This window comes from Glycine soja, chromosome 15, assembly GCF_004193775.1.
Source record: "Glycine soja cultivar W05 chromosome 15, ASM419377v2, whole genome shotgun sequence".
NCBI lineage: Eukaryota > Viridiplantae > Streptophyta > Magnoliopsida > Fabales > Fabaceae > Glycine > Glycine soja.
In genome coordinates this window covers 4,933,270-4,955,581 of record NC_041016.1, presented here as the reverse complement: position 1 = coordinate 4,955,581, position 22,312 = coordinate 4,933,270, and the positions used below count along the sequence as shown (strand labels likewise).

Here is a 22,312-nt window from a genome sequence, read left to right as displayed (position 1 = left end):
TTTTAAATAATAAATTTTTACATTCCTGTGTGAATATAAATTTTCCATTCCTCCTAATGAAAATACAAATATAAGAAAATATGATAAAAAAAAATAAACTATAGCATTTTTAGGAATCAGTAATATCAAAAATACTTTTTAAAAAACTTATAACAAATATAATATATATATTCTCGTCTTCATATTTTCATAAATCTATCAAAATCTATAACATAAACGCTCCCAGAGAAAAGAAATTAAAAGACAAAATATAATCATAAACTGTTACATTCCCATCAAGGCATAAACCATGGCATAATGGAGGGATATATCTAATAGAACCTCATAATAATTTTTTTAATAAAATTCAAATTGATGTTTATTTTTATTTTTATTTTATTTCAGTACTTTAGAGATTTTTGTTCCTGCTTTAGTCTTTAAAGTTCTTTTTTTTTTTGTTTTATTATATTATCAAATAATAACATTAAAATATAACAATGACATAATCAATACGGCAATTGAATCATCACGTCGGCAAATAATTTGATAAGACAATGCCATTTAATTTTTGTTGATAAACTATGATTTTAAATTTCCGTTTGTTTACAAAAATTTATGAGATCCAATTAGTTGACATTATTATTGCAAGTTAATGAATTGTTAATATTATTACTGCAAAAGACTCCTTGTTAATATTATTATTATTGCAAGAATTACATATCTAACTCCTTAATGTAACAAGTTAATGAATTGTTAACATTATTATTATTGCATCATCAGTTAATGTTTTTATAGAGCAAAGACTAAAATAAAGAATTTTAATCAAAGAAATATAAAAAAGAAGAAACTAGAAAAAATTAAAACTAAAAATACTCTATAAATAAAACTAAAAAAATATTTAAATCTTAATAGTATTAATTTTTTTTATGCGCGGTCAGTTTTTGGCGGCAAAAGGTGTCATACCTGCAACCAGATTCGGTCACCTAATTGGGCCGCCACTAAAACATAATTATCTAAATTCAGATTTGGAAGAGAAAAAAAAAAGTCATTACCAGAGCTAAAGCATAATTAGCTAGCTTTGTTAATTATACTGCATGATCCAGCCACCCATTTATACGGCAAAGGACTTTTTTTGGTAGAGACAAATGTTTGCAATCTTATTTAAGTTTAGCATAACCATTTATTTTGGTAGAGACAAATGTCTGCAATCTTATTTAAGTTGACCATAACCATTAATAAGTGACAAAATTTTCATTTTAAATATATTTAAATTCAAATTTAAAATTACTAATTAAACAAATTATTAGTACACGGAAAAAAAAACTTATGAAGAAAATATTATTAATTCATCAAAATGAAAAGGAAGATAATATATGTTTCAATCACTTTTACTTGAATCTCTCATTTTTTATAATCAATAAAGAGAATATTATTAATTCATCAAAATGTTTTGGTAAGTTTATATATATAAAATAATCAATAAATTTCCACGAGTTTGTGATGATTGGTGAACAGATGAAAAAGGAAAAGGAGAATAATAATATTAAACATTTAATCAACTTATGCAAGAAGCAGTTGCGAAATCTTTTGGATGGCAAACCATATTCACACTGTTGACAGAGCAAAAGCAACGATATCAGAGTAGGAGGGTTTCACTTTTCAAAATTGGGAAAGCCTTATTCAAAGGAAGAAAAAGCTTAGACCAAGATGCGAATGAATGCCAATGCCGGGGTCAATTTCCCTTCTTAAATTTCCTCACTACCGGTCCACAATACCAAAAAAACTACGAAACCAAACTCTTATTTCTCTTCCTCACCAAACACTTCATCAACTCTCTCTCTCTCTCTCTGCAAACAATCATGCCAGGTTTCTTATTCTTCCTCTTTTGCTTCTTCTTTGCATCATCACAACACATCGCAATTTCATTCTCCACAGACACCTTAAGCTCAACACAAATTCTTCTAACCAACCAAACCCTCGTATCACCAAGCCACATCTTCGCTCTGGGCTTCTTTCCGGGGACCAATTCCACATGGTACTTAGGCGCATGGTACAACAACATCACCGACGACAAAACCGTAGTATGGGTGGCCAATAGAGACAACCCTCTCGAGAATTCCAGTGGTTTTCTAACCATCGGAGAAAACGGAAACATCGTCCTCAGAAATCCATCAAAGAAGAACCCCGTTTGGTCCTCCGACGCAACCAAAGCCAACAACCCCGTGCTTCAGCTTTTGGACACAGGAAACCTAATTCTCAGAGAAGCAAACATAACCGACCCGACAAAGTATCTCTGGCAAAGCTTCGATTACCCAACAGACACACTCTTACCCGGCATGAAAATGGGGTGGAACCTAGACACTGGCGCGGAGAAACACTTAACATCGTGGAAAAACACAGGGAGCGACCCTTCAAGCGGAGATTACTCTTTCAAGATAGACACACGTGGAATACCAGAAATTTTCTTAAGTGATGATCAAAACATTGCATACAGAAGTGGCCCTTGGAATGGTGAGAGATTCAGTGGGGTGCCAGAGATGCAACCCGACACAGATTCTATAACGTTTGATTTTTCTTATGATAAACATGGTGTGTACTATTCGTTCTCCATTGGGAACCGTTCGATTTTGTCGAGGCTGGTTGTGACTTCGGGTGGTGAACTTAAGCGTCTTACTTGGGTGCCAAGTAGCAAAACTTGGACCACGTTTTGGTACGCGCCTAAGGATCAGTGTGACGGCTACAGAGCGTGTGGTCCATATGGGTTGTGTGACTCCAACGCTTCGCCGGTTTGCACGTGCGTGGGAGGGTTCAGGCCGAGGAACCAGCAGGCGTGGAATTTGAGAGATGGGTCTGATGGGTGTGAGAGGAAGACGGATTTGGATTGTGGGAGTGACAAGTTTTTGCATGTCAAGAACGTGAAGCTGCCGGAGACAACCTATGTGTTTGCGAACGGGAGCATGAACCTAAGGGAGTGTCAGGATTTGTGCCTCAGGGATTGTTCTTGCACTGCTTATGCCAACATTCAGATCACAAACGGAGGAAGCGGATGCGTGACGTGGAGTGGTGAACTCGAAGATATGAGGCTGTATCCTGCGGGTGGACAACATCTCTATGTTAGATTAGCAGCTTCTGACGTAGGTACGTGCTCTCTCCCATCTCTCAATTTGGTTCTCTTCTGCTTTCCACTCTTCGGAATTATAGCTTGATTGATAATGGAAATTGGACATGCACTAGTAATTGCTAATCAAACAATACAATATGGTAAACAAAAGTGATATCCAATTATATTCTTTAACTAAATGTTTCATGATTTAGATGTTATTGATCCAATCTTTATTCAAATAGATTATATTAAAACAAAATACTCACATTATTGTATGTCTTTAGGTTCCTAATAATTTTACAATGATAAACCAATATCATGCAAAACAAAATAAAATAAGGTGATTATGATTTTAGAATTTTTTGGAATTGACATTACTAGATTAGATTAGACAAGTGTTGAAATTAAGATAATGAGAGTAATTGCTAATTAAAAAGAAGAAAAGAGAATGAGAGTAATTACATTTGTGTGATGGAAACGTTGGTTTGGCTACGAGACAGAGATGTATGGAATACGTTTCCGCAAGCTGAGTCTCCCGCTAATATATCCTTCCAAAGTAGGAGTGTATATACGGCCCGTTTGTCTCATTGGAAATTAGAAAGAAAGCAAAATTGTAGGCATTTCAATCAACAGGAATCATGCAAAACTATCTACCCTCCTTTAATTTCACGGTAGGATGTACGTAGTTTTGTTTTCTGTCGATGTGAATATATTAGCTGGGATTTTGATTGGAAAAAAATTGGAGACCTAAAATAAGTTTTTGATTGAAAGTTTGGAGGAAAAAATGATAATTTTATTTATTTAAATAAATATTTTATTTGGGATATTTTATTTTCTGTTGTTTATAATATCCTATATTTCTGTAAATCAGAGGAATTTGATTTTCACTAGAGACAAAAAGACATTAGTACTTTAGACAACATATTTTGGGATGGAAGGAGTAATTTTTATATACCAACAATAATTATCATCCCAAATTATTATTTCCAAAATCTTATTTAAGGGGTTGAGTCCCAAAATAAAAAGTACTATTTTGATAATTATTTTAGGATAGAAATAATATTTTTTTATATACCAATAAGTCTAATGATACTGGATTGAATCTTCTTAAATAAAATTTCTAGTTAAAATCTTATTATTAAATAAAATATGATGAAGTGAAAAAAATTCGAGTAAACCCATCCAGTTAAATTTATCGACAAAAACTAGTGTACTTTCTATATTTCGACAATTTCTTGGTGCCGCCTAAAGCTGTTTTCACGTATGGTCTTCTTCTAATAAGGAAAGGAAAGGAAAGAAAGTGATCTCTGTCTGCAGGTGGAGGCAATCTTTCTGACTTTGGAATATAATCAAATATGAACGCAATTGTAATTTCTTCACCGAGCTTTTTCATTCCTTAGGTTGGGTGAGCTAACGAAATAAATACAAATGTTTGATTTTCTCTCTTTTCTTTATTTCAGAAAATGCTTATTCTTATTTTGCAAGCCACTTGTTTAAAGAACCGGTTTCAGAATTTGCTGGGCCCACCACTTTTTCATATGGGCCGTACCAAAATGTATGTTGTGGGCCGACCTTTTTTATTCGTGGGTGTTGCTAGGTGCACCCAGCATTATTGCTGGTGCACCCAGCACTTAAGGTAAAATGACGAAAATATCCTTGATCCGTAAGTCATTTAAGTTGATCCATAAAAGTCTTACAGAACAATACGGATCAACATGATCCGTAGAAACCTTACGGATCAACTTGATCCGTAAGCCTTTTACGGAACAATACGGATCAACATGATCCGTAAGCTTTTTACGGATCAACTTGATCCGTAAGACTTTTACGGATCATGTTCATCCTTATTGTTCCGTAAAAGGCTTACAGATCAAGTTAATCCGTATCAATCTTACGAATTAACTTGATCCGTACGATTTACGGATCACCCTCACACACATCCATCACAAATGCGAAAAAAGTGTAGGGGCAATTTTGGTATTTTAATTAAATGTTGGGTGCACCTAGCAACACTCTTTATTCGTTCTGTTTGGGTCAGACTAATGCTATATTCTTTTCTCAAGCATAATGGTTACGTTTACGTTTACATTATGTTTTTCAAGAAGAAACAAAATATCTACAATTTTTCCTAATTTTTTTACATATATAATGTTGTTATATGTAGAAAGTTTAATAAGAGATGAACAGAGAGTAATAATACTATTGATACACTCTAGCGTCATTATAGTTACATATACTTTGCCCGCAATGATACATTTTTGTTTAAAATTGTTCACAACAAAGACAATATCATTGACCGAATTGTTGAATTTATTTCACAGCTAGCTAGCTAAATCTTCCTATTTGTTCATATTTGAATTTGAATCTGGCAAGCAAAATGAATAGGATTAGGAAAAAAGTTTGCCCTTGATGAAAGTGGAAAAAGGATTCAATTAGTGTCCCGGACCACGCAAAGTTCTTAGGTTGGTAGGATTTTGGTGCGTGTGAACTGTGAAATAATGAATAAGGATTTGGTTCATGAATATCGGGCCATCAAGGCACCTGCACTGTGGTGTGACTCATAAAAACATATTTTTATACATTTTGGTCGGAGTAGCCATCATTCCAAAGTTGCATGTCTATATCAAACGGGATGCTCTATCAAATTCAAAACAAACAAAATTCTCTCATTTTTCTTTGCCCTTTTTGTAAATGTGATTTTCTTTAATAAGAAAAACCATGATTACAATATAATATAATATAATATGTTTGATTGGTTTCCTTTTCTTGGTCCTTGAAGTGAAATTTTCTATAGCTAATTTGGCACGTTATCTTTTCAGCATAAATTTAATGCAAAGCACTAAATGTTCCCTTGTACACAGTGAATAATGGTTGCACATTTTTATTATGAGCTTGTAGGTTGCTTCCAAATTGGTTTTAAGTGAAAGTGTGACATGGTGTTTTTGTCTTGACTATTTTACTTATGATGAGTCACCATTTAATTTGTAATTTCTAGTATTAGCACTAGAGAACCTATCTTCTGACAGTTGGAACAAATATTTAGTGGACAAGTGTATTAAAAGAAGCCTGTGTTTCACAGATGACATAGTAGGTGGCTCTCACAAGAAAAACCATACAGGTGAGGTTGTAGGAATTACAATTTCTGCAGCTGTAATAATTTTGGGATTGGTTGTCATTTTCTGGAAGAAGAGGAAACTGTTCAGTATATCAAATGTTAAGACAGCCCCTAGAGGTAATGCCCCTCCATATAATGTTAAGTATATGGTATAAATGTTGTGGTGCTAGATGATGAAATGTGTTGTCTTGGTTCTTGCCACAAAACCAGGTTCTTTCCGAAGAAGTCGGGATTTGCTAACGAGTGAGAGGATGTTTTCAACTAATAGAGAAAACTCAGGAGAAAGGAACATGGATGACATAGAGTTGCCAATGTTTGATTTTAATACCATAACAATGGCCACAGACAACTTCTCTGAAGCAAATAAACTTGGACAAGGAGGCTTTGGTATTGTTTACAGGGTAGGTTTGTTTTTGTAGCTCCCATCATAATAACTCAAAGTCACAAAGCACCTATACAGAAACCATACTAATAGGAGTTCTTGTGTGTATATAACAGGGCAGGTTGATGGAAGGCCAAGATATTGCTGTCAAGAGGTTATCAAAAAACTCCGTGCAAGGAGTTGAAGAATTTAAGAATGAGGTCAAGTTAATTGTCAGGCTTCAACATCGAAATCTTGTTCGGCTCTTTGGTTGCTGCATTGAGATGGATGAGAAGTTGCTAGTGTATGAGTACATGGAAAATAGAAGCCTTGATTCTATTTTGTTTGGTAAGTTCTTTTAGCCTGAAAGATTTTTGTTTTTTGAATGTTAGCTTAATACGGTCTTCTTTTTATATTCAAATACTTTATAACAAATAATGTTCCAGACAAAGCCAAAAAACCCATATTGGATTGGAAAAGACGCTTCAACATTATATGTGGCATAGCTAGAGGGCTACTTTATCTGCACCATGATTCCAGATTTAGGATTATCCATAGGGATCTCAAGGCAAGCAACATTCTACTTGATAGTGAAATGAACCCAAAGATATCAGACTTTGGGATGGCTAGACTTTTTGGCACGAATCAGACAGAAGCAAACACATTGAGAGTTGTTGGAACATAGTGAGTACCATAATATAAAAAAAATAAAATTAGTACTCTGTTAAAAGACCAAATATGCTGACTTTATTATTTGTATATTTTTCTAATGTGCAAGTGGCTATATGTCCCCTGAATATGCTATGGATGGGAACTTCTCAGTGAAATCTGATGTTTTTAGCTTTGGAGTTCTAGTGCTGGAAATTATAACTGGGAAAAAAAATAGAGGATTCTATTACTCAAATGAAGATATGAATCTTCTAGGGAATGTAAGTGAGAGTGTTTCTTTAATCAGAGTGCTACTTAGTTGATAATATCATATTCTGTTAATAAACAATTGATGGTACTTTCTTGTTGTAGGCATGGAGGCAGTGGAGAGATGGCAGTACATTGGAACTCATTGATTCATCCATTGGCGATTCATGTTCACAATCTGAAGTTCTTAGATGCATACACGTTGGACTCTTGTGTGTCCAAGAACGTGCAGAAGATAGGCCAACAATGTCTTCAGTGTTATTGATGCTGAGTAGTGAATCCGCAATAATGCCACAACCCAGAAACCCTGGGTTTTCCATAGGGAAGAATCCTGTGGAGACCGATTCTTCTTCAAGCAAGAAAGATCAATCATGGAGTGTGAACCAAGTCACAGTCACATTACTAGATGCTAGGTAGTCAAAGAAGCATAACATCACTAACACATTTGTATATTCCTCAAAACATAAAAAAATATTCTGTATTCTGTAAATCTTCCTTCATCTGATATTTGCGGCATCTTTGAGATCTACCTTAATCTTTTTTTGTTTTTGATCTTAACCCTCTAGTTCATCAGGAGAAAGAAACTCTAACTAATCCAGAGTTCAATTGGGAGGTAAGTAAAACTTGATCAAGAATTGTTTCTGCTAAGGATTGAACTTGGATACTACTTAAACGATTCAACCTTACCATTGGCACATTAACTATTTGTTGTCCAATCACTTGGTTCCTTGATCTTGTTTTGATGTAATATATGTAAGAGATACCTTTAGTGAAAAGAAAAGCACACTCCTTAGCTTAAGGCTTGAAATTACTTTCAGCCGATAATATGTAGTTTTGTTATTTACTCATGCGGTTGTTTGTATGTCTAGCAGTCGCAGACTTGGACACTGTCTTAAACTGAGTCAGGTTTATAATCTAATTGGATTTAATGCTGAGTTTAGTTTTGGTGTGGCTTACACTTTTGTTGAAATATAAGTGTGAGGTAAAGTTACATTGGTGTAATATCTCTCTGCCCTTATGGGCACAGGTGGTGTTTTCATTTTTAGGGAAACAGTTACTATTACCAGTGGATGATGTTTTCATTTCTCAACCAAAGTCTACTCACAATTTTTCTTCGCGTTAGTTCAAATAATTACATGTACAAGGGCCTTTAACTTTCTCTTATCTCTCTCTAATCTCTTCATCTCTTATCTCTCTCTAATCTCCTTGTTACCCTATCGTGCCAGTCACTTGCACAAATAGTTACGCAAAACAATTGCGCCGCACCACTTTCTGTCATGCCTTCTCAATATAAATTTGTGTCTTGTTCTCTTTAATCATTATGTTATTTTGTGTCTCACTGTCGTCGTGGTGGGGGCTTCGCTCTTTTTTGTTTTTATTTTTTTCCTATATAGTACAAATATCCTTTAATAAGAATATAAGTAAACATTGCAGCCAGAAAACTCAGTGTGAGAATGTTTTCCAACAACCAAGAAAAGAAAGCTATTGTAATGGACCTACTACAATGCTCTTTCTTTCATCCAATTCTGGTTCTCTATCACAAAATATTACCAAACGGCCTAATAGCAATTGCAATGGAACCTATAAGTTAGCAACTAATTTCGAGCTTCTAATAGAGTAATAGTCATAGAATTGTTGTTGTACCCTGGAAACTCTAACCCTTGTTCAGTGAATTCAGGCTTCTTTGGGTGGGCAAGTGTAATACTTTCATTGCTCAACATGAAAACCACAGACGACATAGTCGGTGGCCTGTCTTTAGGTAACTTTTGCACACACAAGAGACCAACCTGCAGACACCTTAGTAATTCTGATGGAATAGTTGCAAGGTCTAAATTAACATCCATGAATTCCACAGTTCGTCCTTCTTTCCATAATCTCCATGCCTAGGTATTTTAAGAGAAGGTTAATACTAATAAAATTAAACAAATTGGTGTATTGCAAAGAAAGATAGGAGTGACTTTTATAGAAAACTCAATATTGCATTGCATGTGGATGGTTACCTGGCCCAACAGATTACGGTCATGATCTGGATGGTAGAAATTATTATTTCTGATGCCACTTAATATCTCTAACACTATAACTCCAAAGCTAAATACATCATACTTTAGGGAAAGAAGCCCATTTGCTGCATACTCAGGGGACATATAACCACTACACACACAAACAATAAACAACGTGAATTTTATATTTTTAAAATGCCTAATTATGTTTTTAGTCCCTCAAATTAGAGGGTTTGTTTAAAAAATGTAAATTTTTATTTGGGAATCTAAAATAAATAGAACCCTTAATTTAAAGAACTAAAAATATAATTAAGTCTTTTTTAAAATAAATTATACTATAAAAATGTATATTATACTAAGTAAATCACAGAAATTCATCACATAGCTTACACTGTCCCAACAATTCTTTTTGTTGTTACTGTAGAATGGCCTCCTTCAAAGATGTGGGCAAGACCAAAATCAGAAATTTTGGGGGTCAATTCGCTGTCTAGTAGAATGTTACTAGTTTTTAGATCCCTGTGAATGATGGTTAACTTTGAATCTGGATGGAGATAAAGCAGTCCCCGAGAAATCCCCATAATAATTTCATATAGTTTCCTCCACTTCAAAAATTTTCTTTGTGTAGGATCTGGGGAAGATCAGAGAGAAGTCATTTAGCCATTAAAGAATAGGTTATCTGAAGCAAAAGAGTAAAGTAGCATAATGAGTGATATGCTAGCAGAGCTTTTCCAAGTTGCAAGCAAGCGAAATTACAGTGTTTTTGCATTGGTGGAATTACCAAAAATGAAGTGGTCCAAGCTACTATTTGCCATGTATTCATAGACCAACATTCTTTCTTCTCCTTGAGTGCACCCTCCCAAAACACTCACAAGATTACGATGTTGGAGTTTGGCTACCAATCCAACTTCATTCATTAACTCTGAGATTCCTTGCTTTGAGGTTTTTGATAACCTTTTCACAGCTATTTCTTGTCCATGTGCCAATTTACCCTGATTTAATAGGACACATTTAAAATTGATGATGAAAAATAAAAGAACATTTCTTCATGGGAAAAAAAAAACATTTACCCTGTATACTGAGCCAAAACCACCTTCTCCCATCCTGTTCACAATAGAAAAATTGTTTGTAGCAGCCAGAATAGTATCTACATGAAATGAGGCAATGCTTGATGTTCATTATGATTTCTGTTACCTGCGACTAGAAGAAACAATTTTCACATGGCTTGAACCTATCACAGCCAGCCATTTTCTTGGTAAACTTATCAAAGATAAACATACTCAACCATTGCATGCATATGTGTTATATACTATTTAGTTTGACTATTTGGTTTTACCTCTCTAGTTAAACTTTGAAACACCAAAAACATGATGTGAAATGTGACCCTCTCTACCTCATATATATATATATATATATATACTAATAAAAGGAAAAGAAATCATAATTAATTAAAAGTTTTTAAAATGCATTTAAATAAAATTCTTTCAGCAGGATAAAAGACTCACATTCATTTTTTTTACATCATATTCAAACTTGTACAAATAAATGATAAAGTCATCTCGGCTCAAATAAGGTCGCCTAAGACTTCAAATAATTAATATAGAAACCTATACTCCAATGTTACATCCTATCAGAGCATTGTGTCCCGACGTCCTTCCGCACAAGATTTCTTAAAGCAATTCACTTAGTTATTTGTTTCCCCGAACACAAAATTTAAGATCATCACAGGATTCAAACACAAACAACACAGAGAATGAGTTATCATATTCTTAACTAATAGAGAAACAAGACAACTAGATATACATATCATATAAATGAGATACAACTTACTTAAATATAACTCACGTAATTTCACCACTTTGTCATTTAAAATTTACTTTTCAATCATCAATCACATTACACGTGAATCACACACTCCGATCAACACATAATAACACATCAATTTCATAATAAACAATTAGCAAACGTATGCAACAGTTATGCTAAGACTCAAGCCTATATGCAATGTGGTACCATGTCAGTGAAAAACCACCTTGGGATGCTTAGGAGTACATAACAAGACACACCACAACATGGGTATATCAGGTTACTCTCACTAAAGAAAATTATAGGGAGACCAGTCAGGGTCACGCTATCTTGCGAGAATACTCCAACCATGTGGGATCGGCACAGGCTTAAAGGATCACTCAAACTGGGTGTATTTACCCCCAAGGCCTACACTCCGAAGAGTCCATTAGGGCCTCTCCCTCCTGATTCAGGTCCAACTCCTAAAATAATTTTTGGCATATAGACATTGCTCATGAATTATACAATACCCACGACCTTACACTCGTGTTTTAAACACTTTTAACACATTGCGCTACAATTTAACACTAGTTCCTAAATAAGAAACCTACACTTTCTCTTTAACACTGCACATAAACATTTTCTCAATAGCAACACTGGTCGAGTTATTGTATAATTCACAGCTCACAACATAATTATTGTCACATAAGTGTTAAACACACACACTTATTCACAACCAAATATCATGTCCACAATTTAACATCTCATAATGTCATAATCAATCATCTCATGTTTACATGTATCTCGAAAATTGACACATTTCACTTTGTACTACTCAATCTCCATAATAATATTATAATGTCATTATAATAATTTATTACACCTCATAACTCATATACACATCACACAGTAATCATATTTGCATGACACAAAACATATATATATATATATGTATATATATATATATATATATATATATATAGTAAATCAAGCTACATTATTTTTAATCAAAAGAGTTTTTATAACAATTAATTTAATATTACATCAAAAGAAATTACCACTAGGCATTAACCTTACAACTTTCTTTAATTTATTATTTTAGTATTACAATAAATATATACACATAACATGTTGATCATCGTCGTGGAAAAAAATTAGAACAAGATAATAATTTGTATAAAATAAGTCATTGAATAATATCATTTAGAATATAATTCACGTTAATAAAAAGAACTCAATTTTTTTAAGGGTCCACACTCAATACAAGAACACATCAATTTTGCAGCAATTTCTCATTGGGACATCAACTGGTTCATCAAACATATATAATTCACAGTTATAATTATAATGATAAAATAAAAAATTACAGAAATACCCCAAAACTCGTTCTAATTGATATTCTAAGGATCATTACACATGTTCTCAAAAATCCCCAATTGTGAATAACTCATCTCTTACCTCGATGTAGTCACTCAAGCGTTTTTCATTATCAATTGTGAAATTTTTGGTGCTCTCTAGAGCTCCTCCTCCGATTGCTCTGTTAGGGTTCCCAAACGTTAGAGAGAATGAAAAGGGATTGAAGTCTTCATTCCATGGTCCTACGTGTGATGCATCTTTCTCCATTCACGGGCATTATTTTGTAAACCCCAAGGGTGAAGGTGTGCATAGTTAAATCATGAACCACATATCAAAATTTCACGACAATCCAACGGTTAACGAGTTCGGGATCATAATTTTATCGGAATAGTTCTGGATTTTTGCGAGAAAGAAAAAGTTACAATGTGAAGGGTATTTCTATCAGCTCTAACATCTTTTCGTAATTCCCAACCATGACAAGGCTCGGAATTGAGTTGCAAAACTGGTGCTTAAATTTCACGACGATCCAACGGTGAATGAGTCAGAGATCATCATTTATCCTTATTTATTTAATTACAAAAATCTCATTATTTTACTAAGACTTTATTTATTTTTAATAAAAAAAAATTTAATTTATTTTACAAAAAATGGGATGTTACAGGGGTAAAGGGTGTCACATCTGTTAGTTGGACACGTTAGCAATACATGTATGAAGCAACGTCAGACGTCCAAACATGTGAACTACACTATTGTCGACAACGACACCTCTTCCTCCTTTGCCACCTTCCTCGCCACTGTCACTAGCTTCCTCACCTCCCCCTCCTTCCACAACTCAACCGATACCATCCTCCTCTATTCCCCTCTCCTTGATTGGTTCTTCGCCCGCAGCCACAACTATGTTGTCCATAAATCAAATGATTTCGTGTATTGGATTTTACTTGATTGTCTACAACTCCATTGCGTGTGCTTGGGGTAGAAGTTTTGTATAAATGTATCGCCATGCTATTAAGTATTTTGATCCCCTCTTCTGCCCCTCCATGCACAAATTCTCTATCATCTCTTCCCTCTCCTTTCTCTCTCAATTCTCTTCCTAAATCCAAAACTCAAACTCAATTTTCACCGAACCCTCTCTTTACCACCGTGCATCACCCCTTCAACTGTTGCATGAACTGCCAACCCAAAATTGGACCTGCGTCAGTGGTACCGCAAACCAGTCAACAAACCCAAACTTAGGAGGAAAAAACCAAATCTGAAAAATCAGGTTACAGTTATGGTGTGTGGCAGGTTTGGAGAAGAAGCCACAAGCAAAGATGCCAAATGTGTGGTCTCGGCAGTCCTCTTGTGGTGTGTTCCCTCCATGCGCTCTATGAACTTAGGCTCGCTAGAGAAGTCGAGGTAGTCACACCCTGCGGTGGCTCATGCAACCATAATGGGCTTGCTGTGGAGGCAGAGGGGGCCCACGCAATTAATGAGGGGAGGAAGGGAGAAAGCGTGCAGGGTTTGGGTTTCAAGCTGTTGTTGTTGAGTGGTTGGGGTGGGCTTTCACACCGTGGCCAACTTGGACGAAGGTGGTGTTCGAGGTTTTGGGGTCGCCAAAGAAGGAGGAAGAACGAGGAAAGAAGAGAAGAGGGAAAGAAGGAAAGGAAAAAAAAGAAAGAAAAACAGGTGGGAGCAATTTTTTTTAAAAAATTAAATATAAGAATAAAAAAAATTCAAGTGGCACGCCATGTATTGCTAACGTGTCCAACTAAACGGACACGCTATTATGTCTTGGACGGAGACTAATGGTAGGAATCTCCCACAACATTTGAAGTTTCAGGGATCCAACGAGAAATAAAAAAATTTCAGAGATCAATTGCGAAATTTGAATATAATCTAAGGATCTTTAACATATTTAAATCTATAAAAATAACAAAAAATAAAGTTATTCTATAGGGCCTTTATGTAATACACCTACAGTCCTCTTTCTTTCATCCAACTATTGTTCTCTTTCACAATATATTACCAAACTGACTAAATGCTTTTTTGACCAACTACTTTTAAAGAAATATTGCAAAAGAACCTATAAGTTAGCAACTAATTTCGAGCTTCTAACAATGTTATAGTCATAGCATTGTTACTAAAACTCTCTTTCTCGCTGTACCCACGATACTCTAACTTTTCTTCAAAGAAGTCAGGCTTCTTTGGTTGGCCTAGTGCAATGCTTTCATTGCTCAACATGAAAACCACAGACGACATAGTTGGTCTGTCTTCGGGTAAATTTTGAACACATAAGAGACCAACTTGCAGGCAGCTCATAAATTCTGATGGAATAGTTGTAAGGTCTAAATTAACATCCATGAATTCCACAGCTCGTTCTTCATTCCATAATCTCCATGCCTAGGTATTTTAAGAGAAGGTTAATACTGGTAAAGGTAAACATAAAACAAAGAAAGATCGGGAAGTGGCTTTTACAGTAAAGTCAATATTGCATTGCATGTGGTTGGTTTTGGTTACCTGCCCCAATAGATTATGGTCATGATCTGGATGTTTGACTTTGAAGTTATTACTTTTGGTTCCACTTAATATCTCTAACACTATAACTCCGAAGCTAAACACATCAGACTTCACGGAAAGAAGCCCATTTACTGCATACTCAGGGGACATATAACCACTGCACACATTATCAACAAACAATAAGCAGCATGAATCATATTATTTTTTAATAAACTATTCTATAAAAAATTTATATTATCCTAAGTAAATATCAGTTATTCACCATAGGGCTTACATTGTCCCAACAATTTCATTTGTTGTTACTGCAAAATGATCTCCTTCAACAATGCGGGATACACCAAAATCAGAAATTTTGGGGTTCAATTCATTGTCTAGTAGAATGTTACTAGTTTTTAGATCCCTATGAATGATGGTTAGTTTTGAATCTTGATGGAGATAAAGTAGTCCTCGAGCAATCCCCACAATTATATCATATCGTTTCCTCCACTTCAAAGTTTTTCCTTGCTTAGGATCTATGGAAGATTAGAAAGAGCTCACTTAGCCATTACAGAACAGGTTACTTAAAGCAAAAGAGTAAATATGCTAGCAGAGCTTTTCCAAGTTGCTAGTAAATTACATAGTTTTGAAGTGGTGGTATTACCAAAAATGAAGTGGTCCAAGCTACTATTTGGCATGTATTCATAGACCAACATTCTTTCTTCTCCTTGAGTGCACCCACCCAAAACACTCACAAGATTACGGTGTTGGAGTTTGGCTACCAATCCAACTTCATTCATAAACTCTGAGATGCCTTGTTTTGAGGTTTTTGATAGCCTTTTAACAGCTATTTCTTGTCCGTGAGCCAATTTACCCTGATTTTAAAGGAAGCAGTTAAATTCATGAGGAAAAATAAAAACACACTTCTTAATGAAAAAAAAAAAGATTTACCCTGTATACTGGGCCAAAACCACCTTCCCCAATCTTGTTCTCAATTGAAAAATTGTTTGTAGCGGCCAGAATAGTATCTATCTCAAAAAGAGGTGGTGCTTGATCTTCATTATGATTTCTATGACCTGCGACTTGAAGAAACAATTTCCACATTGCTTATAACTATCACAGTCACCATTTTCTTGGTAATTTATCAACGATAAACTTACTCAACCATTGCATGCGTATATTATATACTTTTTAGTCTGATAATAATTTGGTTCAACCGCTCTAGCTAAACTTTGAAACACCAAAAAAATAATGAGAAACATCACTGAGCTTGCTTGATCTGTCGATCATCTGAGCTCTAGGCTGAATTTATGAACGTCAACCTTGAAATGAATATGTTGTTTCTCACAGTAAACTATAGCTATTAATGCAATTTATTTTCTTTCTTCTTCTCGAATATACATGCCCTAGTCCCACAAAGATATGAAAAGTCTCTTGGATGGAAGAAACAAAGTTGAGAAGAATTCTTAATATAAGCAAGCAAGTTGAATTGCTTAAGAATCTTACCCAAATCAGTAGTGGTCCTCCTCCGTTTTATATACTTCTTAGAAAGGCACAAAATAATACACAAAAGCAGCAGTGCCAAAGACGATGCCGAAATAATCAGTGCTATCTTTCTCCTTTTACTAGCATTCGCAGTGGACTCTTCACAAGAACAAAAGCAGATGCTAAAGTTTAGGGCAGATATTTCTTCAAGAAAATGCAGATGTAAGCATTGAAGAAAACTTAATCAAGAATACATTTTATTGAAATGCAAATGAATGAATAATTTGTCTCTTCACTGTATGTTATTGTTGTTTGCCTAGAATTAGGCATGTGAAAAAAACAGTTCAGATTAAGAGACCTGAAAGGGAGGATAGACTTCTAAATTCTATCTTCTTTATTCATACTAAGGCGGGGACATATTAAGAAGGTAACACTACATGCCATATTAAAGCAGAACCCATTCATACCTATTTCTGAAGCAGCTAACCTTACATAAAGATCAAGTTGTCCACCTGCATCCTCTTCAGTTATAAGCAGCCTGATGTCAATCAAGTTCCCAAACCAAAGCAAGCAGCCATGAGGCCCTTCATTCAAGGCAGAATTTGCATACGCCGTGCAGGAACAGTTCTTCAAGCACTCCACATGGCATTCTTCAAGACTCATGCTATTATTAGTCCAAAATTGCAATAACATGGGTAGTTTTACCCAGCTTAATTTCTGAAACCTATCACCTTCTGTGCAGTTTAAGGGTGTTCTCCTGATGCACCCACCAGACCAATTAAATGAATCCCATTCTTCCTGTGAATTTGGAATGAAGCCTTTCAAGCAATCACAGTAAGCAGGCAAATCCTTAATATTGCAAATACCATTCGCCCCACATGCTCCATAGGTATCACAAAAGTCTTTCCTTGCCTCATACATCTGAGTCCACTTAAGAATTTTGTTGTCCCAAATATATCTTTGAAGTAACCCGTCATCCCTCATCACAAACCTTGACAATCTATCTCCTGGTTCATCCCAATACACTGCCTCATTTCTAGTTACTGAAAGCTGCGGCTTGAAGGCTGTAATTTCGTTAAATGATAACCAATCATCTGAATTAAAACGGATGCCGTCCCAAATTCCACTTCTGAATGTGATGTTCATTCCCTGGCGGATTACCAACTCAGGAAATTCTTTCTGGTCAAATCTGTAGGTAAAGTTTCCAGGAGAGGGGTCATTAGCACTCTTCCAAGAAGTCAAATATCTATTGAGACCTGAGGTCTTATCCCAACCCAACTTCAAGCCAGGTAACATTGTATCTGTTGGATAATCAAAGCTTTGCCATATGTAACTATCAGAATCACTGTTCTTTCCATCTATCAGCACCAAGTTTCCCGAATCCAACAGCTTTGCAATTGGTTCTTGAATTGGTCTTGATGAATTTGTAAACCATATTCTGTTACCTGCTCCATCAAAAAGTACAATATTCCCATCAGCAGCAACGGTTAAATTTCCACTCGTGTCATTAAGTGGACTATCTCTGTTTGCTACCCAAACTATGGTTTGAGGCAAAATATTCTTGTACCATATCCCTACATAGCGGCTTTTGGAGGTTCCTGGAGTGAAGAATCCAAGAGAAAAATTTTGTCCAGCAGAAATGAGTTCTTGGCCACCTTTAATGGAAGATGTTGGAGTCAAGACATCAGCTGCATATGACGTTTTCTGAAGGATTGATAGACAAGCAAGAGCAAAAATAATGATAACAACTTTCTTCATTCTCACTCTCCTCGTCAAATTCGACAGCCAATTTCAGTTACATAAAGCTGCACTTGTATTTTACATCCTAACATTTTAATAAGTGATGGGCTTTGACTTCTGAATAAAACATAATTCTTCTAGTCATATATAATATAAGCAATTTCTGTTAGTGGTCTTATTATATATTCCACTACGTAGGACAGACCAGGGATAGGAAAGAATGAAAGTGACACGGTTCAAACAGCGAGTAGTTTGGTTGTTGTTAGAAGATTTTAATATTCAGAGCCCTTCAATGGTGATTTGCCAGTTATGTGAAAGGATGTGACAGGTGAAGACCTTTGTGAATTTTCAAAATGAAAACGTCCTTCTCTGAAATTTCTTGAGGAAAAAATTAACCTTTGCAAGTTGAAACTTTGAACTTGGTCTAAAAATCTAATTTTGTACTGCTCGGTCAAAACCAAACAGATGCTTTTTTTGACCGAGTATCTTCTCTCAAAAGTAATATTGTTTGTGAACACATCTCTCAATTTGAATAGCAAAAAGGGGTATACATGGCAACTCCCGCATCCAAATCTGTCAGCTTCTTAAAATCATTTTTTTTTTCAATTAAACTCGGGCCAAGTCAAATGATGTACAAAGCCCAAGACAAATGATGAGTGGTTCAAATCATGAGCAGACCCGAAGGAAAAAAAAAAAACTGCCTGGAGGATCACTCACCAAAACAACGTTAATTAATTTATTTTCTTGGTTGCTTGGTAACAGGAAAATGTGTATTTTGTATGTTTATGTTCTTTGGATTTGTATTTTCAAGATTGCTATCTTGTTAGCACTTAGTGTGCGTGCTTGATCTATTTTTGTTCATATGTTATGCACTGGTGTAAGTTGTAACACTCTGATGAGCATCATGTATGCTTGTTTAAATGACTGACTTGCATTATGTGCTAGGCACGGAAGCTATGGAATGAAGATAGGGCCTCGGAGCTGATGGATCCATTGCTTGAAAATCAGTTTCCTACAGCTGCAGCTCTAAGGTGTATTCAAGTGGGTCTGTCATGCGTTCAACAGCACCCAGAAGATAGGCCAACAATGTCATCAGTGCTTTTGATGTTGGACAGTGAGAGTGTCTTGGTCCCCCAACCTGGAAGGCCAGGATTATATTCCGAGATTTTTCTCTGAGACAAATTCATCATCAGGTGGTGGACTGAACTCTGGTTCCAATGACATAACTGTTACTTTACTAGAGGGTCGTTAACTAATGACACCTTCACCTTAGGAGCATGTCTCTGCAATTAACCCGTGGAAGATAAATATGCATGGAATTCTGTATTCTGATTCAAAATCAAGCAGATACTGGGAATCAACATGCTTAGACTTGTTTTTGTTGTAGGCTCTGTGATGAGAACGTTACTATTTTTCTTTTTGGCCAAGTGTATGATCAGTCACATCAGTTACGCAAACTCATTCTCAAGACAAAGTAATTAATTGCTTCACCATTCCCTCCCAAAAGTAATATAACAAGTAACACCCATAAAGCGACTCACATCTGTTCAACTCTTCTACAACTGTATTGTTAGAGGTTTAGCAAACCCTTTTCTTTTTTGGGACAAATTAAAAGTTTAGCATCGGTTTAGGTAGTTTGTTTTAGGTTTTAGATTCTTAGAATTCATTCTATCACCAGTAACTTACGTGGTTTATTTTAGATTCTTAGAACTCATTCTATCATCAGTAAAATTAATTTTATAAGAGGTAACGATGCTTAACTTTTTTTATGGTAAATGGAATTAATTTTAAGAGTATAACTCAGACATTTTTGGTTTTTTTTACAGGAAAGGAATTAACTTTCATTCATAAAAAAATGTTGGATACAAAGAGGTGCAAACTCAAAAACATGTGGACTAGCGTGCCTATAAATAAACTTAACAGAAAATTCAGAAATGCTTCTGCTGTCTTGAAAAAATCTTCTGAGAATTGTGCCGAACTCATTATGCAGAAATTCTTTATCGTTCAAACTATCTATACCATGAACTTGCAATCAGATTCAAACATAACTACGTATTGTTACTATGAAAAAATGATTTGTCGAAGTTAGAATTGGTCCCACAAACAGTAATTTTAGTCCAAAGGAAAAGGTGCGTATCTTTCTTGATCCGAAATTGATTATTAGTTTAATAATCCCTATTAGTGTTAGTTAACCTGTTACAGTTCACATTTGCAGGCTATTCAGCACTTGCTTCAGTATCTCAAGATGTCTCATATCCAAACTTCTAGCAGCTACTGTTTTTCAAAGTGTCAACGGAATGCCAGCAGAGACCCACTTAAAACATTAGTGTACGAGTCTCAACCACAAACCAGTTCCATCTATTCAACTAGTCTTAAATACTATGTACCAAATCGTTTAACTACTTGGCGTCAATCCACTTGTATGAACAAATGGCACTACTTCTCATGAATCACGATGCTGTCCCATGTGCTAAATACAAACAAATCATTCTTCTTTTCGCTAGCTAATTATAATTATAAGATTTTTTTTAATTAATTAATATTCCTTAAGAGAAGTACTTAATTTAATTAATTGGATTATTATTCTAAATTTATTCTTTTCTTATTTATCTGTCCATTTAATTGTTTTTTATTAATATTTAGAGAGAAAATAATTAAATAAAGATATGTTGAGAAAATAAGTAATGTATTTAAAAATTATAAATAAATAAATATTTTTAAAAAAATATATATAATTAGTAATTATTGAGGTCAATAATTAGTAATTATTGAGGTCCCGGATTTCATTTGATTTTGAGGGCATCGTCGTCCATTCATCAAACTTTGAATGTCCAAACAATTGATGCTCTTAAAAGAGTTCCGAGTGGATCATTTTCTGCACAGCTGTCAGCCGTGGATGATGATTGTACGGATAGTCATGGCCTTCACTTTGTTGCCTTGTTTGTTACATTAGAAGCCCAGTCCCTTTCTCTGCTTACTAAATAAATATTATAGTTGAAGATAATGCTCGTCCCACGCTCCTCTATGCATGGATACCCAACTAGCACTTTTCTAGTATTAATTGCCAGTGCCTCCTACATAATTCTCCACTCACTTGTTTCCATTTGCCCTGTTCCTGAAATTTGTTGTACACAAAAAATAGGAAATATTGATTTGTTTTCATGAAGGTGAATATAATTTTATACTTAAATATATTTTTATTCTTAATAAATATTTAATTTTTTATATTTGTTTCTTAATAAATTTTAATTTTTATTAAATTTTTAATAAAATAATAATTTTATTTTTTGTCCTTCACATTTTTTATTAATTCATGGTAAATTAATAAATTTTACGTTTATGTTCTAATAAAAAATCATTTTTTATTAGTCAAAACTAAAATAAAATTCTCAATAAACATAAAATTTATTAATATCAAGAATTAAAACAAAATATCTAAAACCAAAAATAAAATTATTATTTTATTAGGTATTCAATGTAAAATAAAAATAAAAATCATATTTAAGTTTATAATTTTATCTATAATCATAATAATTTTTATACATAGGAGGGAAAGAAATATATGATAGATAAAAATAGACGGTAAGAAGATATGTGAGAATTGAGAAAAATATCAATTTTAAAGGTGTTTGATTTGAGAATATTACAAAATACAAAGAAAAGAGAAAATTAAGAGAGAGAAAAATATACAAGATAATTCATTGTTGATAGTAACCATCAATTGTTGAAAAATAGATAATTTTTTTCATTATATACATTTCTAACTGTTTTAAAAGTTGTTATACCCGCCTTTTGTAAAGCAATTTGCATCTTTATTTTCTCTATTTCTCTACTACTTCCTTAATTACCATACAGACTAGTAAAGTTCCAATAAAGATGCTCTTAGACCAGGATCAAAAAAGTAAAAGATGTGAACTTAGATTGCTTACGATCTAACAAGAAAGTACTTTTGCAGAAAAAGTAAAAGATTTAATCTTATCATCATAGGATTTAGTGTCTAGTGC

At 34.5% G+C, this 22,312-nt stretch overlaps 3 protein-coding genes across 6 annotated transcripts; 1 reads left to right on the top strand and 2 right to left on the bottom strand.

The window, feature by feature from the left end:
- Nucleotides 1-1,598: 1,598 nt before the first annotated feature.
- On the top strand, nt 1,599-8,174 carry LOC114387997 (receptor-like serine/threonine-protein kinase SD1-8). 3 transcript variants are annotated; one of them, XM_028348316.1, is made up of 8 exons: nt 4,265-4,449; nt 4,543-4,637; nt 6,162-6,314; nt 6,408-6,598; nt 6,696-6,906; nt 7,005-7,242; nt 7,337-7,487; nt 7,579-8,174. In XM_028348316.1, exons 4-8 carry the CDS (start codon nt 6,449-6,451, stop codon nt 7,888-7,890), a joined length of 1,062 nt encoding a protein of 353 aa, XP_028204117.1. In that variant the 5' UTR covers nt 4,265-4,449; nt 4,543-4,637; nt 6,162-6,314; nt 6,408-6,448; the 3' UTR covers nt 7,891-8,174. The 3 variants fall into 3 exon arrangements, with proteins under 3 accessions (XP_028204116.1, XP_028204117.1, XP_028204118.1); XM_028348315.1 differs by lacking the exons at nt 4,265-4,449; nt 4,543-4,637 and adding an exon at nt 1,599-3,117; XM_028348317.1 differs by having other exon boundaries at nt 4,265-4,637.
- Nucleotides 8,175-8,758: 584 nt separating this feature from the next.
- On the bottom strand, nt 8,759-10,718 carry LOC114388083 (G-type lectin S-receptor-like serine/threonine-protein kinase At4g03230). The gene is made up of 6 exons (XM_028348418.1): nt 10,709-10,718; nt 10,541-10,617; nt 10,252-10,462; nt 9,864-10,101; nt 9,474-9,624; nt 8,759-9,356 (listed from the first exon to the last, which is right to left on the bottom strand). The coding sequence occupies exons 1-6, from the start codon at nt 10,716-10,718 to the stop codon at nt 9,069-9,071; spliced, it is 975 nt and encodes a 324-aa protein (XP_028204219.1). The 3' UTR covers nt 8,759-9,068.
- A 3,756-nt stretch (nt 10,719-14,474) lies between these two features.
- LOC114387998 (G-type lectin S-receptor-like serine/threonine-protein kinase At4g27290) lies at nt 14,475-18,424 on the bottom strand. 2 transcript variants are annotated; one of them, XM_028348318.1, is made up of 7 exons: nt 17,036-18,424; nt 16,590-16,727; nt 16,035-16,165; nt 15,748-15,958; nt 15,382-15,619; nt 15,108-15,264; nt 14,475-14,990 (listed from the first exon to the last, which is right to left on the bottom strand). In XM_028348318.1, the coding sequence occupies exons 1-7, from the start codon at nt 18,324-18,326 to the stop codon at nt 14,688-14,690; spliced, it is 2,469 nt and encodes an 822-aa protein (XP_028204119.1). In that variant the 5' UTR covers nt 18,327-18,424; the 3' UTR covers nt 14,475-14,687. The 2 variants fall into 2 exon arrangements, with proteins under 2 accessions (XP_028204119.1, XP_028204120.1); XM_028348319.1 differs by having other exon boundaries at nt 16,035-16,159.
- Between the last annotated feature and the right edge of the window lie 3,888 nt (nt 18,425-22,312).

Bases quoted from the DNA above. Each gene is read 5' to 3' on its own strand.
- LOC114387998 (XM_028348318.1), bottom strand. From the start codon at position 18,326: ATGAAGAAAGTTGTTATCATTATTTTTGCTCTTGCTTGTCTATCAATC. The intron at 15,959-16,034 runs GTAAATCTTTTT...CTTTAAAATCAG, and splicing joins GTTTTGGCCCAGTATACAGG to GGTAAATTGGCTCACGGACA. The intron at 15,265-15,381 runs GTAAGCCCTATG...TAATGTGTGCAG, and splicing joins AATGAAATTGTTGGGACAAT to TGGTTATATGTCCCCTGAGT.
- LOC114387997 (XM_028348315.1), top strand. From the start codon at position 1,839: ATGCCAGGTTTCTTATTCTTCCTCTTTTGCTTCTTCTTTGCATCATCA. The intron at 3,118-6,161 runs GTACGTGCTCTC...TGTGTTTCACAG, and splicing joins ATTAGCAGCTTCTGACGTAG to ATGACATAGTAGGTGGCTCT. The intron at 7,488-7,578 runs GTAAGTGAGAGT...TTCTTGTTGTAG, and splicing joins ATATGAATCTTCTAGGGAAT to GCATGGAGGCAGTGGAGAGA.
- LOC114388083 (XM_028348418.1), bottom strand. The intron at 10,102-10,251 runs GTAATTCCACCA...GATCTTCCCCAG, and splicing joins CTTGGACCACTTCATTTTTG to ATCCTACACAAAGAAAATTT. The intron at 9,357-9,473 runs GTAACCATCCAC...TAAAATACCTAG, and splicing joins ACCGTAATCTGTTGGGCCAG to GCATGGAGATTATGGAAAGA.